General features: G+C 36.3%; 2 protein-coding genes across 9 annotated transcripts in view; one reads left to right on the forward strand and one right to left on the reverse strand.

Annotated features, from left to right (window-relative positions):
- Positions 1 to 2104, forward strand: part of LOC147830999 (uncharacterized) — a 156945-nt gene extending 154841 nt beyond the window's left edge. For 3 of the 4 annotated variants that reach the window (XR_015524750.1, XR_015524755.1, XR_015524752.1), the window contains exon 4: positions 1692 to 1826. The gene's annotated coding sequence lies outside the window, so the exon portion shown is untranslated. Of the gene's footprint in view, positions 1 to 1691 lie in introns of all 4 variants that reach the window. The other variant, XR_015524759.2, reaches the window with a different exon arrangement.
- A 660-nt stretch (positions 2105 to 2764) lies between these two features.
- On the reverse strand, positions 2765 to 13604 carry tfap2a (transcription factor AP-2 alpha). 5 transcript variants are annotated; one of them, XM_087308117.1, is made up of 8 exons: positions 10962 to 11106; positions 10310 to 10355; positions 9284 to 9703; positions 8320 to 8371; positions 6725 to 6953; positions 6143 to 6261; positions 4749 to 4890; positions 2765 to 4168 (listed from the first exon to the last, which is right to left on the reverse strand). In XM_087308117.1, the coding sequence occupies exons 1-8, from the start codon at positions 11012 to 11014 to the stop codon at positions 3880 to 3882; spliced, it is 1350 nt and encodes a 449-aa protein (XP_087164243.1). In that variant the 5' UTR covers positions 11015 to 11106; the 3' UTR covers positions 2765 to 3879. The 5 variants fall into 5 exon arrangements, with proteins under 5 accessions (XP_087164243.1, NP_001306087.1, NP_789829.2 ...); NM_001319158.1 differs by lacking the exons at positions 10310 to 10355; positions 10962 to 11106 and adding an exon at positions 13515 to 13604; NM_176859.4 differs by lacking the exons at positions 10310 to 10355; positions 10962 to 11106 and adding an exon at positions 11987 to 12126.
- Between the last annotated feature and the right edge of the window lie 1091 nt (positions 13605 to 14695).

The following is a 14695-nucleotide window of genomic DNA, read 5'->3' on the forward strand; positions in this document are numbered from 1 at the left end:
CATTAAGGGGCCCTCTCTATTTAGTCGGGACGGGTCAGTTGAAGGGGTGGAAAAGTTACGAGTCCAGATCAATTAACCATTTTGTGCTCAATTGAAAACTTACAGAATTACGATTTCATAGGCTACTTGTGTCATTCCAGGCGCTCATGTTTTTCGTCCTAGAAACAATTAGACATCGCTGTTTAAATAAACATTCTGTCTGTAAGACAATATAAAACTTGCAACCATATTCAAATAAACTTCCTGTTTGAGTCATTAGTGTGATAATTCGTCTAAGGACAAAGATCGTTTAGCATCTTCTTCTTAATTTTTTTAACAAAAAACTGTTCAATTACAATGGGAAAACACTAGCCTATATAACAATCACCAAATCGACTTATTGCATTTATTTGTACAAATAAAAATATATGTTTGGGTTATATAAGGTATGTTATGGACTTTACTACTTTGCGGTAAAATTATGCAATTACTGGTCGGTTTTGATATTGTCGTATCGATGAAGCAGGGGTCACTAAATCTGCAGGACATCGCTCAACAATATGTTAACGTACGATACGGGAGCTGTCAGGTGCTGAAATGAGGTCAAAATCTTCACCGGTATCCTTTGCAAAATACTGTCGACCAAAATGTAGACTGTGCGTTTACTTCTATTAAATGTATTTCTACAAAGTCTGGTCATTGCATTCGATAAGTTATAAACTATGAATATTAACAGAAGTAGACAATATTGAACGCATGTAATGAGATTAGCCTACATGCCATGTGTTGAATACAGTTATCAGGGGCTAGGCAAATGCCTTGAAACCTGTATTTGTGGCTTTTTTGGGAAAATTAAAAGACGCATGCACACACAAATAGGATTAAAATGCTGCAATAAGACGAATGATAATTTAATATACAATACCCTCAATATAATAGCATATAATTTATAATGAAAGTGTAAATGTATATAAATCATTTTAGGAGTAGTCTGTTTCACATGGAAACTACAGGTTTGCAAAGATTATTATAAGATGGCAGGAGACGTTTCAATTAACATTTTGAGACTTTCGATTGTACTAATATAAGGTAAAGCAAATAAAAAAATAAAACGAGTTAAAAGTTGGAAGCAGATCCAAACGCGCTTGCGTAAATGTCTCATGCTCAAACCATCTTTTACGGACACACATTCTTTAAACACGTCAATAACAAACTGTGTGTGTGTGTGTGTGTGTGTGTGTGGTTGTGTGTGAGGGTGAAAGAAAGACAGAGAACGTGTATTAGAAACATAGTAACATTTTTAGAATCATTATAGAAGTTTTGCGTTTTTGTCACTTTCTTCAAATCTTAATTTGTATATATAATGAATTTGCTCAACAGAATTCTGCACGTTAATTATAACACAAATTGTGTAATTGGTATTGCTGATCGAATCGTAAAAACTTTAATTCCACTAGCCTACGCTCTGGTTATTACTTTTTTAATACTACTTTTTTTTTTTTACTTTTTTCGTTTTCCAAGGCATTATTCTTTTTAAATAAATTAACTATTTCAATTTAAAAATAGGCAAAACAATGGTAACACGTAGTACTACATAGTGTAATAACACACAATCACGTGAAGGAATTCCTAATTCCGATGAATACGATTTAACATGATTGTGATTTCCCCTAAAATGACTATTCATGCTCTTTTTTTCTACGCCTGAACAGGAGGAGCAGCCGGGTATCCTTTCTGAGAGAGCTATTGTGCCCGAGGTTAGAATCCCACACACAATCTGAGAAGCAGCCAACAAAAACAGTCTTGACAGACAATGCCTCGCTTCACCTGCTGCTGCACTGTGCATTGCAATTATGCCAAGGACATGTACAGTTAGGCTCCGTTCATGTTATTTGAAAACAACTGCATCTGAGTCAAACAGACTGTCAGAGCACAGAAAAGAAAAGAAAAAAATCGTTTAAAACGAATGGTCAGTATGGTGAAAATTGTGAACAGGCAGTTCTTCCTTCAGTGCCATGACAAATATCTGCTGGGCTGCACATTAGCAGAATACAGCCAGCAAATCCAGCAAGCACCGGTGGAGATTGATTTCTTGACGCATGCTATCAATAAACAATCAAACTCTATTTGAATCTGAGTTATGCAATGCACAAAATAACCATTCGTGTTTGGGCATGACATTATCTGCAAGGGTACGCAGTGACTCAACGAAATTGCATGAGTAAAATTATGACACGAGTGCTGGTTTTTGCTTTTACGCTAAGGTGCCATAAACACAATTTAATTCCAACGAACTGTAAACTGATTTCAGCAAACCCATAGATTTACATTACAATGACATAAATATTTATCACGGCATTGCTGACAGTGTATCAGGAAAAGTAAGGTGGCGTCTACAAATAAAGGCATGGAAATGGCAACTGCACTAACCTTCAGCTGGATTCTACATCTGACTGATTTAAAGAGCACTCTTGCTCGAGGGCTAAAACTACACACATTCACTTCAAACACGAAAAAGAATTCATTGTTTTCTGTGTCATTTGGCTTGGCAAAAAAGCTCCCTGCCATATTTGAATGATCTTGTTCTCTGAACTAAGAGTTGAAAGTAAGTTTTTTTTTTTCTTTTTTATATTTGAGGGAAACAATGGGTTCAACTGCTTATTGCATGGAGCAATCGTCAAGGGAGAGTTAAACTCAATTACAGTAACTGTGTTGAATAGAAAAGAGAGAGAGGAATAAATCGCAGCAAGCAGTGAATAAAAAAAGTAATGAATAAAAATCGACATGAAGCGTATCAAATATTTATTTTTTTTCTGGGCAACAAAGAACTATAATACATTGACAGGCATGGGAGCTATTGCCAGCACAGGTTTATACAATACAGATAAAACCGCCTCCAATTTAGACAGTGGACACACAAAATATCAGATGGTCCCAAATGTTGAATTTATTCTAAAGAGAGAAAAAAAATCCATAGACAATATCCATTTATTGCTCTTGTGGTGCTTTGAGGGAAGAACAAGAGGTGATTGGCACAACACATAAAAAGCTTGTATAAAAAAAACAAGAAGATAGAAACACAAAACTAGCATCGTCGGGGTCTCTTTAATGACCTTCTTCGATCTAAAACTGAATGGCATAAGGATCATATGTAGAAAATGGATGTTTATTTCTTTTCAATTTGTTCACTTGCTTCAGTGTCGCCTCAACATGCTACAAGAGGGCTGAATTGAAATATCCCAGAGAAGAATACCCCAAACTTCTGTTTTCTAAGAACCATAAAACCACATGAAGAACTAAGCGAATATTCAAACCCACTAAAACAGGAGGCACCAGATAAATAAAAAAAAAGTTTGAACAGACGTACCATATTTACATTTCCCATTAAATTACACATAAATAAATATATACATACATGAACACAGATTCCCTCATATAACCGTGAATCGTGTTGAAATTCAAAGTTCAAGTTGGTCGCTTAGTCGAGTGAAAAGTCAGTTTTTAAAAGTCATGGCATGGAGCTGTAGATTTCTTTTTCAAGTTTATTATTCACAATACTGATAGAAAATCTTCCTCTTTCAGCTTCTTCTTGTCACATGGCTACAATCGTAAATTGGGATACTGAAGGGAAATCGCTGAATTTCAGTCCGTTGAACTCATACAAAGGAAGTTCATGAAAAGTCCAGTTGTGGCAGATCTGTACTCCTTTCATTGGCACACTGCTTTACTGATTTAGAGAAGTGCATTGTCCGCAAATCCCAGAATTAACTGTGTGTTTTATTAATTAAAAAAAAACTAAATGCCAAGATCGGAAGGTGGTGGGTTCAGTGTTTCATCTTGATCACTAGTGTGTTTGTTATATGTAGTTTGTCATATTAGTTGGGAGGTGGTGGTTGGATATCACTTTCTGTGCTTCTCATCTTTGTCACCCGCTTTCGACCCCGTCTCACTGTGGCTGTTGGGATTGTTGTTCAGGTACATTTTGTCCATTGCTTTAATTGCCTCCGTCAGATAGTTCTGCAGAGCTGTGAGGGCCGCACAGACGGCCGGAGTTCCGAATCCGTGAGAAATAAGACTGAAGTGGGTCAAACAGCTCTGAATCCCGGGCTCGAGAATGGGTTGTGGACGTGAATTCCCCAAGGGCGAGCGGTCTTGAGACAGCAGGTCCGTGAACTCTTTGCAGATTTGTCTAGAAGGAGACACAATGCAGGATGCGTGTCAGGAGGAAGCTAATTACAGCTGATGCTATGACGTCATACATGTATTAGTAAGACTATGTGGTCCATATGTGTCCTTTAATCGATGACACACGTATTCCGTTTGACAGTAGCTGGATGGGCAGTGTCGTGTCATAGCGATGGACAATTCACGTTCAGCTTAAGAGAGCCGCATCTATGTCAGAAACGGATGAGGGAGTCGTCTTGTATGTTTTTATTCTAAATCGTTGTTGTTTGCAGTCTTATGTGTTTTAATTGACACTGGTGCTGATCTTTTTTATTTAAACTTTTTTTTTTTTATTGCATCAAATATGCCGATATATTTCATTGCAGAAAGCATACCGTTTCGTGGAATATTTGAAATATACTTCATAAAACCAAACGGCTCCAAAAAGCAGGAATTAAACCAGCTCTGTTTATTAAAATCTAAATGTAACAAATTTTTAGTACACGTATAGGCGATCCAGCATAAGGAATGCTCAAATAAACACGGAAATAGGTCATAAACAATGAAACACGCTTTGGCTTTTGGATAGAGAGAATAGCACTTACTTCGTAGCCAATAACATGTTTTTTCTTTGGACTTGTTCGTTTGGGTCGGAGTGCTGTCGGTTCATGTATTCAGCTATCGCCTTGGCTGGAAACTCAGTCTCACATACATAACCGAAATCTCTGGCCAGATGCACAGCTTCACCTAGAAGAAAATGGTAGTCAGTTTGTGTAACGTTACTAAAATGCAGTACAGTAATTTACATTTTTCATGATCTTCATCTAATTAGCGTTTTCGTCCAACAACCAGGATACGGCTCTCAGTCCTTTTTTATATTAATGCATCTTTATTTTCCATTAGTCCACCTAAACTAATAATAATAAGTCTGCCACATAAATTCGTTAGAATGTACCTCCCTTTTGAGATTTTAGACTAAAAGTAAACCTTCTTCCTATAGGCCTACTTTTGGTATATGCATGACAGGCTTCCACGAATAGGTCTGTGCTTAGTTGATTTTTACTAAAGTCTTTGGTTTTAATTTCCTGAAACAGTTGGGTTTTTACTGCGAGCCTTCCTGTCATAAGCCTAGAATCTGGAAGAACGCATGCGCCAATTAGCATCAAAGCTCAACTCTAAACTGCTTTCCATAAAATGGAGCAGATCATAAACAATAACAGCACTTCAGAAAGCCAGTGTCCTCCGACTAAATCAGCGTCTGCTTGCGTGTCCACCACCCCCACCCCTCGCCCTTATCTCACAGGAATCATACATTTCTTCAGGCTCATTACCATACAAGACTAAATTTCAATGAAGCACGATGAATATTACATTCAGTCTTCAGCGTCAATGATTAACAGGAACCAATGAACCGTCTCCAGCTTTCACCTTTAAAACCCATGGCACACCAAATACCACTGCACGGAATAATCACCTCCAACTTTACAAGCAAAATGGATTTATTCAAAAGCAATGGCATCTTCGCAGTGCAACATAATTAACTCATTTATTTTTTATAATAGGCTTTCAACCTACAGGTCAACTGCATTAAACCGACAAGGATAAAATCAACATAGAGGTAGCACTAATAATAATAATAATAATAACAATAATAAAAATAATAACAACAACAACAGCAATAACGTTTGACATGTTTTACGTTGCAGGATCTGCTGCACAAAAATGTCCAAAAAAAAAAAACAACCACGCTGCCTAAACAGCACAAAGTAGGCCCTACGACACTCTGTTCCACACAATTCTCAAATTTAAAGACAAGTGTTTATGTTGAAACTGAGAGGTGGCTATTTCCCGTTAAGATTCGATTATTGTTCTATAATTCACCTTGCAAAACAGACACTCTCCATTTCACGATTAATGCAAATGCTGATTTATACCGGCTCACACTTAGCCACAATAAGCAGCTGCTTTACTAAAAATATAAATTCAACAGAAAACTTACCTTCCACCAATGACGTCAGGAGAGTGACATTGGCAGCTTTGCGTCTCCCTGCTGGTAGATTTAATCCAATCTTATCTAGTTTTTCTCTTAAAGATCGTCCTCCATTCTTAGATTTGGCCCTATAAATCAGAGAAAAATATGTATGTCTGTTAACCACGAAACATAGCTACTAAAATGTACTATTCGTGTTAATTAATTGCAAATATGCTGTATTGTATTGTAACATTATTAGTAGCCTATTTATAAGACCTGAGCGCGTGAGCATAATAATTTTATGCTAAACGCAAAACCTTTACTTTAAAATGCATTTGCTTTGGGGGTGGCAATTGAATGTAGCCCACTGTCATCAAGTTTTAATTTCCAGACTATGGTTACAAGTGTCCATCAAATTGTTTTGCATGAAGACCTGACAGCATGTGCTCAATGCGACTGGGTAGGCCACTACACAATTATACGAAAAAAAATAAGACGTAATGTAGACTGTAGGCTAGCAAAAATACATATTCGATAATATAAATTAACTTGAAAAAAAATACACTTGATAATATAAATTACTCGTGTAACAATGAAGATCCAGCTCACCTCCTTAAGACGCCGCCGAGCAAGGAAGCGTTCAGGCACTCAGGCGGAGAAAGACGTCTCTGCACCTCCGCTACTGTGACTTTGTACTTTGACGTTGAGCTGAGAAGAGACAGGCGACCCGGAACCGAACAGAACACTTCGTTCGGGTTTACCACACCTCCAAACAGCCCGTCTTTATTTATCGGTATAGCAGAGATATTACTGTTGTTCTTGGATATGGAAACGGGACCTTAAAAAAAAGAACATGATTAGGCCCCCATTCGAGAGTACAGCGCCAACCAAATGGAAAAAGATGAATTGCTTTGCAGAAGGCAGCCTTTGAGTAAGATTAGACATATGCGTTTATATGCACATCATCTCGTACGCCTGTGTGGAATCAAAGGCAATGTGGTCTTATCAGTGAGGAAGGAAATAGATTCTACTGCAATAGCTTTTCATTCAGCCCATGAATGTAACTGCTAGAATATGTCCCAAGTAATGAAGTTGCCCAGCCATCAAAATATGTCACATTCTCGCAACGGTGACTCAACACCAAGCTCGGAGAAAATGACGGTTCAACATGCATGGACTAAGGGGGAATTTTCCACTAACTGCGCAGTGTAGCTTTTATTGCTGGATTTCATTAAAAAAGTCAGTTGTAAGTCCACTATTTCAGCTAATATTGTTTCAGTAATAATAATAATAGGCTAATAATAATAATAACGATGACGATAATTAAACTAAATCTGCTACCTCCGACAAATAAACCTGCGTATTAATTGTTATAATTCTAAACTACTTTTAAGATTTGAACTTTTGCTAACTTATACATGAATGGAATCATGCACAAAAATACAAACAGGCAACACACACTCAAATACACGCGTCTATAAGTAAGTGTTCAGGCCTAAATCCCCATGCAGCGCCCGTTGTTTCTTTATGTGCTAACCGGAAACAAAAGCGCAGGGACTTTTGGATAGATCACTAGTGACATTAATAGCTCAAGGGAGACTAATAGAGAAAAGAGGAGTTAAACGAACTTGTGAGATCGCAATTATTACGTGCACGTGCAACGAGTATTTTTGTACATATTTGCATGGCGCAACACATTTAAAAATCAAATATGTTACATTGTTAAAACAAAACACATTCTTTTTTAAATGAAAAAAAGCCCACTTGACAAGCTGAAATCCAAGTGAAACAAAAAGGCGCACAATTGCAAAGGAAAAAATATTTTAAAAATTGTTGTGTGAATATTTTTTTTTCTAATAAAAATGCGTGCCTTTATTGAATTTTAACAAACGCAATCCCTAGTAAACATCTTAACGTGCGTTTCTCGTCACCTTTTGAATGAGACATTTTACAAATTTCATTAAGCAATTTTAAATAAAGTCACAGACCAAGTTAAGCCAAGCGCCATTTTAGCGTGCCATATATTGCATAAATAGTAGCCTACCGGATATGGAACGCTTAGTAAAATGGTTTGTGCCTTATTACCAGGCTATCTTCAAGGCCTACAAATTAACCCAATTCGTATCACAGCAAGGACGAGTAGACTTTATAATCGGAGGGCTTCTATTGGAAGTACGAACGGAATTTGAGAGGAAATTGCTTACCTTTTTTGATTACAGTTTGGTCTGGGATGTGAATTCCTTGATCTTCAACTTGCTGCAAGAATGAAAAAGCGTTTTAATAATGGTTAATAATGACATCGTGCTAACGAAATTAAAAGCGTTATTTAAAAATATATTTTAAAAATGCACCAATAGTTTGCATATTTTTTACGATTTAAACTTCATTTTTTAGTAATATATATTTTGTCTAATAACCCATTTTATGTATCGCTTATTAAATAATGAAGAGTTTGATCGATGTTTTATAGCAATAAAATAATAGCAAATATATATAGGCTACTTAAGTTCATCTAACAAGAAAATAAAGAAGCAAAAAATGCATTGGTTGAGGAACAGATTTTTTTGGTATAGGTTCTCGATTTGTCAGTTCTCTTCAGCAGGCACACTGCAATCAGATTACTTATGAAAAGGGGGGCAGCCAAGAATCACGTCCAAAAGTGACAGAGTATATTAATCAAAAAGCTCAGTACATCACTCAGTTTGTGTTTCTGGGATGAACAGCAGCGATGAAAAAAAATGCAATAATAAATACTTGAAACAAAAAGATTTTATTTGTATTCTTTTATTATTACTCACTCTGTCGTTCATGAATATAATTTTTCAATAATATAAATATATTTTTTTAAATTCAGTAACAAAACATGCAGTGATTAGAGAGCCAAAAAATATAACATACAGAAAATTTAATTTAATTTTAATTTTAAAAATGTATTAGGCCTACATTCTAGTGACATTAAAGAAACTGTCACATTTTACACACCAAGTGGCCAAAATACAGTGACAAAATGCTCTTTTCTTCATTACTATGTAAAAAAAAAAAACAACTGATTTAATTAGAGTAACTTAAACAGCCCAACATTTGACTATCCGGTCAATGCATCAGCAGAAAATCTGAATAATCGCGTTGAACGGCTGCACATTGTAAGATTTTAGCTTTTCTTCTTACCTGAACATCTTCTAAAGAGTGAGGTATTCCATGGATAGGGATTGAATCCGTGAGTCCAGTATCAATGCCGTGACCCGAGGGTAGAAGTACTTCTCTACGGTACTCTCGACATAGTTGATGCGGTAACCCGCGGTGTTGGTGCAGCAGGCTGCTCTCCTGACTTTGTCGCTGGCCGGGCCATCCCGGGTGTTGTGGTTGAGACTGGGCATGCAGAGAGTTGATGGAGTATGGGTCATTTACGTGAGAGTAAGGGTCCTGAGACTGCGGATAGATGGGCTGGTAGGGTGGCGGAAAGTATGGCGGTTGGAAGTCTGAATTGGGCGTATGAGACAGCGGAGGAGCGCTGGTGTACGGAGACTGGCCCACGCTGCCCAGCTGGGGTAACCGGGCTGTGCCATTGCTGGTGCCGTCATGGCGATCCTTTGGAGAGAGAGAACGATAAAGTGTCATTTTAGATCTCTTATACATATTTTTTATTTTTATTATTATTGTTATATTATTATTAATATTATTTCCATTGATAATATTTTATTAGTAGGCATATTATTATTATTATTATTATTATTATTATTATTATTATTATTAATGACAGTAATAATAATAATAATAATAATAATAAGACCTTAATATAACCAGAAGTGATATGTTATGGCTCGAAGGGCGCTAGCCTAATTTTCATTTCAGCAGGAAAGCGAACAACCATTTGATTTGTGGGAGAACAATACTAACAAGAATAATAAATATAGCCTAACAAAAACATTCTAATTATTAATATTTACACTATCATACTTAAAATGTACGTCAAATGTTTGGTTTTCGTTTACCAGTTAAAATCCTACCGAAAGGCAAAGGAAATTAACAATTAACCACAGCTCACATGAAGAAAATCTTTGTAATAGCCTTTGATACTACCATGAACGACTTGCATGATGGAACAGAGTAAACGACAGGATGAAACAACAACAACAATCGGAAGTAGGCTAAATGTTGAGTGCAGAAAGATCTGTACTCCCGACATTCACTCACCATCGCGGAAAAACTGTGCACTAACATCTGTGAAGATTCCCGAGGACTTCAAAAGACGTGAAATTCAGAAGGACAAATCAAAAACGAACGTGCAAATTAAATCAAGCCAACAATAATTGTAGGGCGAGGTGGCGGTGGCCAGCGTTCAAATAAAGCAATAATCCATCAGAATCTGGGTAAATTCCCACTGTTCTTCGTCTGCCCTTTAGATGCAATGCTTTTCTCTAAAGTTTCTTAGATCCCCTTGGCGTCTCCCGGCTCTGTCAGTAAGCTGTTCCCTCGCTTGAGCTCATGTTAGCACAAATGTGCCTCTTCCTCTGCACTCCTAATAGTAGATATTCATGACTATTAATATTACACGAATACTTAATAAGAGAAGAATGGTCGGAAATCGAGCGTGAAGCGAGGAAGCAACTCAAGGCAGACTGCACTAAATGACGTCCATTGAATGAGGAATCAGTATATCTAATCAGATGAGGAGAGAGGGAGTGAGTGGGAGAGAGAGGGAGAGAGAGACAAAAAAAGAGGGACATTCTCCTGCGTCTGACGAATCAGAGAGAGGGGGGAACATTTTAAAAGGTTCGAGGGCAAGCAAAAGTGAAAGAAAGACAGAACGAGGGGGGAAGAACACAAGGAAGGAAACAATATGCACCTCCGATTCTGGTGAAAATCCAGCAAACGCTGAGGGCATCTGGGCTGGCACATTTTTACTGTTCACTGGATGCTCGTCTACCTCATTGTTTTTCATATTAATCCTCGTCTGTTCGTTCTCCATGGCCCACTAGAATCCCTCGCCACGAATTTACGCCGATGCAGATCAACTCGCCGCCAGAGCGCATATTTAATAAACTTTACTGCTATTTATCTTACATATTTTGCTCAGCGTCCATGATATGCGCAATTACAAAACTGAGCTATTTATTACAGTCAAAACTAGTCTGTGTGCTGAAGAAACTCGTAAAGACACGTGGAGAAACAGAGGTTCATTCCTGATCATGGCGTGTGATTCTCTGCGAAAACACGTTTTACTGGCTTCGCCACTCCGCAAACTACTCCCATATAACTGCATTCACCACAAACACAACATAGAGAGGGGAAAGACATGAAGAAGAAAAGGAAAAAAACGAATACACTTTAAATGTAATTTGACTACTACTGAAATGCACGCGTGATTGATGATAATGTGTTTTTGACAGTGAACAAACTTATCAAATTTACGTTTGTAAATGTAAATTTATAATGTACATTTACAAACGTAAATTTGGTAAGTTTGTCAAAAATTATTATTATTATTATTATTATTATTATTATACAGAATTTTAGGCAATTTATGTTCAACGTGTATTTATTATTATCCTTATCCTAATTTTTGTTGTTATTATTATTATCATCATCATCATTATTATATTATTATTATTATTATTATTATAATTATTATTATTTTTATTATTATTATTATTATTATTATGCTGGAAACAATTAAGCTATGTGCTATGGATCATGCCGTTTTAATCACTTATCACAAAATTGCATTTATCACTTCTTACTCTAAATTAAATAGCAGCAAAACAGCAACTCAGTAAAATAAAACAAACTGAACAAGAAAAGTTAAACCGTTCCAAAATTAAATAAATATCATGCAACATTTTGTATCAAAAGCCTGGTTAAGCCGCTTACCTCGAAGTCTTCATATTTAATATTATCAGTTAATTTCCAAAGCATTTTCATTGGTTGTGGATAGAGTGCAGTGCGCCTTCGCTTGAGTTTGACACAGTGCATACAAGGCTCGAGCTGCGCGCTCAGATCTCCCTCTAATGGTGGAAGAGAGAGACTCGATCGCTACTGTAATAACCCTCATTAGCATATCAAGAGAGCAAAGCCAATGAATATACACAGGTAGAAACTGCAACGAGAATTCCAGCAAGAATACCTTCACTGCGTTTCATTTGTATTTCAAAAGGGAACGGTAAATTACAGGGGCTAATATAAGTGGTGAATGAGAGCTTCTCCTGTTTATTTGAATTAATCATCCAGTTGGGATAATTCATGCACTTGAACCATGAACAAATAATCTTTCAAACAGTATTCATAAATTTCGAATTTAGGCTACACCTCACGAGCAGTTTGTAAAATAGGCTGTTTATTAAACAACACGCTTTTGTTGCATTTTCTTGATTCGGTTGGCCAAAATAAAATTGCGCCCAGTCTGGCAACTGTAAAATGTTGTTTTAGTCCTACAGTGAACGTTTGCCTGTAAAATACTCGCAATAATGTTATGCTAAAAGTCGATTCTTCAGTAAGCATACATCTATTTACAACGTGTAACGGCGCAATTTGATAAATGTAAATAATTAACACAACAACATGGCTTGTTAAATGTGAATGAGGTCAGAAGACAGGTCGCCGAGTCTAAGGCGTTGTCTTTCCATTACCTCCATTACCATTTTTGGTGGGGTGAGTCCAGTTGTCATTAATGAGAGGCCGAAAGAAACTAAGACACAATGATGATTAGGAGAGGCAGAGAAACGCGCAGTAGATATGAATGGGGTGTGCTGCTTTGTTGTTCGCTGCTTATTGATTGGGGGTCCGCATCGCTGAAACCAGTCGCACAAAAGAAAATTAAGAACTAGTCTGCATTCCTAAAACTTTGTCGCAATTTTCATAATGAGAAAATTGTATACTCGTGTGACAAAAATCTAAAATCCCTTGTGTTATTTTTTACTCTGGACCACAATACTTAAGGACAGTGCACAGGGACGCAGTGCACAGTAAAACAGTGTGATAACAAACGTAGAGAGAAAATAGTAATATAGTTTTTCCCATTTATCCTGCCATAGAAAAATGTATACGAAGGCCTGCAAAGACCGAACAATAAAAAAACAGCAAATAGACTAAAATAAAATAATTAAAGCAGAAAGTAAAATAGCCTAAATAAGTAGGCATATTCATGTTCTAACAGCAAAGTTGCCCTTTTCTGACTACATAAAGAGTGTTTTTTTAAAGAGAAATCTGATCATTTTCCTCACCCCTTTCTTCACTCAGTCTCTAACGGAGATCTAGGGTGATACAGTTTTAGCTCGTAGCTTTTTATTTAAAGGCTTTTAATCATTAACTGTTATATATATAAAACGTTCATCAGAAAAGGTTTAATACTCATTAAAAGTAAAAGCAGCATCACCCTCATATCTTAAGGAAGAGAACGTACCTGCCAGTCTCCCATTTTGCCCATTAGTGACATTCTTGTCTCTTCTTTCTGAATGTGGTACATGACACAATATCATTGGGTCTTGTGTCCTTAAGCAAAATTCCACTTTACCTGAACAAAATCTACTCACCTGGCAATAAAAACAGAGAACCACCTCACGGCGCATGCGCTCTACTATGGGCACGTGTACGACAACGACACCTGAAAAAGGTAAAAGTTGAGATTCCTGCTTCAAGAGCAGGAGCAGTGTGACATTTCCCACTTTTTGTTTTAATTTTGACAATGTTAAAATATTTGCATATTATATAATTTTGCGTCATGAGACAGTTATCCCTAAACAAATGTTTGTTTAATCATTTTCACTTGATTAACATTCACTTTTATTAAGTCATACTGGTATTTCTTCCTGTCATTTTGATCATCGAAAGAGTTATTGAGTGAAATCTAAATAAACACTCTAACCACCGTGTCGGTCTGGGAATATATCAACTTTTTATCAACGGCTTAAAAAATTAGATATTCTGGTGTGCTGCAAGCGTGCAATATGGGTACCCCTGTCGCTTTGTTACATCATTTAACTGTATAAATTATTAACACATGTTAATGTAAGTAGAGTTGTAGAATTACAAATTAACCTAAGTGGAAGCGATAAATTAATTTCAGAAAGCGGCATTAAACTATATGCGCAAAAATGCATAGACAACATCAGTCTGATATCAAATTTGTATTCAGTGTTGTCATTCTAATGTTTTTAAAAATATATTTTTTTTATTACGGCACAACTTAAAGGTCTAGAAATGCTATAACAGGCTAGAATGTAGAATTTAAACGGACAATTGATTCTTATCGTTGTTGCTTGCTAATATATATATATATATATATATATATATATATATATATATATATATATATATATATATATATATATATATATATATATATATATATATATATAATTAATATTATTATTATTATTATCGTTGTATATTGCTGATACATAGCCGAGCAAAACATCAGCTTGTGTCTGATTAAATGTCTCCGAAAAAGCACCATTATAATCCAGCTCCATTAAAAATTGGCAAAATCAACAAAATTATAAAGTTCTAGCTTACATCAGTATTAACTATTGCAAATGTAAGTACAATCAAAGCAGGTTTTCTTTGCATGACAGGCCAGCAGTG

Source organism: Danio rerio, chromosome 24 (assembly GCF_052040795.2).
Source record: "Danio rerio strain M-AB ecotype USA chromosome 24, GRCz13ab, whole genome shotgun sequence".
NCBI classification, from domain to species: Eukaryota; Metazoa; Chordata; class Actinopteri; order Cypriniformes; family Danionidae; genus Danio; species Danio rerio.

Bases quoted from the DNA above. Each gene is read 5' to 3' on its own strand.
- tfap2a (XM_087308116.1), bottom strand. From the start codon at position 11,084: ATGGAGAACGAACAGACGAGGATTAATATGAAAAACAATGAGGTAGAC. The intron at 9,704-10,961 runs GTGCATATTGTT...CTCTCTCCAAAG, and splicing joins GATTTTCACCAGAATCGGAG to GATCGCCATGACGGCACCAG. The intron at 4,891-6,142 runs GTAAGTTTTCTG...ATTTTCTTCTAG, and splicing joins CCTGACGTCATTGGTGGAAG to GTGAAGCTGTGCATCTGGCC.